Consider the following 2,500-nt stretch of genomic DNA (forward strand, 5'->3'; position numbering starts at 1 on the left):
AATGAAAGATAAAAATAAAAAGGAAGAAAGAAAGAAAAAAAGAAAGAAGAGATTGATTTCTTATTAGCGAATGAAGTTATTATTCTTTCTCTGAAGGAATCAAAACATCGTAAACAAACGAGATATTTCAATACGATCCGTTATAATTTATTCCCATGGGACATTACAGCTTGTATTTTTTTATTTTTTTATTTTTTATTTTTTCTTTTTTTTTCTTTTTTCTTTTCTTTTAAGATCGAAGGATGGTACCGAAGAAGGATTTGTCTGAAAAAAGAAACAGAAAGAAAGGAAGGAAAAAAAAAAGAGAAAGAAAAAAAACCGAATTGGTAGCCACAAAAATATTTTCTCTATCTATTTCTCTTTCCTCTCTATCTCTCTCTCTCTCTCTCTCTCTCTCTCTGATCGTTAACACGTACTGTTCTCATGTATTTCTTCGTCAATCGTGAACATAGTCTTCGATGAATATTTATAAGTCGGTGCAAGATTTCGAAATTATGTAAGTACCTAGATAGATACCTCGAATCCGGAATTCTAAGCAACATGGAATTTACTTTCGAAGAAATGAGTCATATAAATAATATATAAGTATATGTATGTACACATATATATATATATATATTTATATACATAATATAAAAATATATATATATCATAGAAAAAAGAAAGCAAGAAAGAAGGAAAGAAAGAAAGAACGAAAGAAAGACTGATAAAACGTATAAATTCCACGGCGTCAAGAACGATTAAAAAAGTGGACTCGTGATATACGCCATTCGTACACGCCATCGCGTTCATTAGCAGCGTATCGAATTAATCCGCACGCTCGTGGAATAAATAATTAATCGCGACGGGGCATCGATGCTCGATATTTATCAACGATTTACATTCGCGCCTTGCTCGATCTTGACCGTATGTATGTACGCATCGAAAAGATTTATTTTCCATCGTGACCATTAAAGTAACTACCTACTAAGCGATTAGAACATTTTTACAATTGAAAATCTAATTTCTTTATCTATCTTTTTATCTCTTTCTATTATCCGTGTCTCTCTCTTTCTCTCTCTTTCTATATGTTTAACATTTACCTAATTAAAGGAAATACGATCAAGCTCGTGCAGAAATACAAGCCGATAGGAGGCTGTAATTAGTAAACACGTTTATCGGATCGTGAAAGCTCGGGACCACCCCGGTGCGAAGATCGAGAGGTTGCTGAACGTGGTAAAGGTGGCGGAGGTGCAAGAGTGCATATATGTGGGTCAGCCGGTGATCGTAAAGAGAGAGAAAGAAAGATAGAGACAGAAAGAGAGAGAGAGAGAGAGAGAGAGAGAGAGAGAGAGAGTAGATCGAGGATATAGGTTCTAGACAATTAAGTTCTGCGAACAAAGGCAGATGGTATCGGACGTCAACCCGTCCGTCCTAAAAAGAAAAACGTTAGGAAACTTAGAATTAGATAGAAACTGTGTTACTACGACCTATCGTGGAATAAAATGACTTGGTTTAAAGAAAATGACAAGGTACCGTGTAATTCGTCAATGGAATATTTATAATATCCTTCGATCACCGATCATTACGTTTAACGTCGTTATTATTATTATTATTATTACTATTATTATTATTATTATTATTATTATTATTATTATTATTATTATTATTATTATTATTATTAATGCGACTCGTTTTGTTCCATTGATTATAGATTTGATTTTCTGTGATTACCATCTTTAGATTTAATCACGAATGAAGGAAGGAATGAAGAAGTAACGTCGACTCACCGGAAGAGGGCCTGTCGGAATATCTAGTGCAATAAACCCAAGCGGGCCAAAGGCTTTGACCATTGGTACCATTTTGTGGAAGGTTATTTATATTGGTGGCGTTGCTGGTCGTGTTTTCGCCGCTCACCGATTCCCCGCTTCCTATAGTAGAAGACGCTGAGCTCAGGGACGGCGTGCTACCTGTGACAGAGCTACCTGTCACGGAACTTCTATTACTCGCAAGACTCTCGACGCTTCCGCTTCTGCTCAATCCGCAATGCGACGGGAAATTGTCTCTCTCACGATTCACAATCGAATTCGGTGATTGGGGTGATAGCCTATTGTTATTATTATTCACCGAGGAGCTCAAACTAAGATCTCTTGGAAGCGGAAGTGGACTGTGATGTCTCGGTAAAGGCAAACCATTTTGTTTCGTACCCTTCGTACTGAGTATCGCTTCTCTACCAAAATCTGGCCGTAAAATATTAACGACGCTAAATCTCAATGGCGTATCTGTGTCCTCTTGACCAGGATGATGATGATGATGATGACGATGATGATGATGATGATGATGATGATGAAGGTGATCTTCCTGACGAGGCTGACCCACGTGATCGGGCGATCTAACCCGATGATGATGATGATGATGATGAAGAAGATGATGATGATGATGAGGAGGAGGAGAACCAATCCCCAATCGGAGACTGTACGCCGGATCCATGGTAACGAGAGCAACGCTCATCTTTTCAACT

At 37.3% G+C, this 2,500-nt stretch overlaps 1 protein-coding gene across 1 annotated transcript in view; it reads right to left on the minus strand.

Moving 5' to 3' along the window:
• Positions 1-2,500, minus strand: part of LOC118444987 (segmentation polarity homeobox protein engrailed-like) — a 3,217-nt gene that overhangs the window by 481 nt on the left and 236 nt on the right. Inside the window, exon 1 of the mRNA XM_035873830.2 lies at positions 1,770-2,500. This exon is cut by the window's right edge and continues 236 nt beyond it. Within this exon, the coding sequence (XP_035729723.1) occupies positions 1,770-2,490 (721 nt within the window). The 5' untranslated portion in view covers positions 2,491-2,500. The remainder of the gene's footprint in view (positions 1-1,769) is intronic.

The sequence above is a fragment of the Vespa mandarinia genome, chromosome 3, assembly GCF_050613455.1.
Source record: "Vespa mandarinia isolate Hongniang chromosome 3, ASM5061345v1, whole genome shotgun sequence".
NCBI lineage: Eukaryota > Metazoa > Arthropoda > Insecta > Hymenoptera > Vespidae > Vespa > Vespa mandarinia.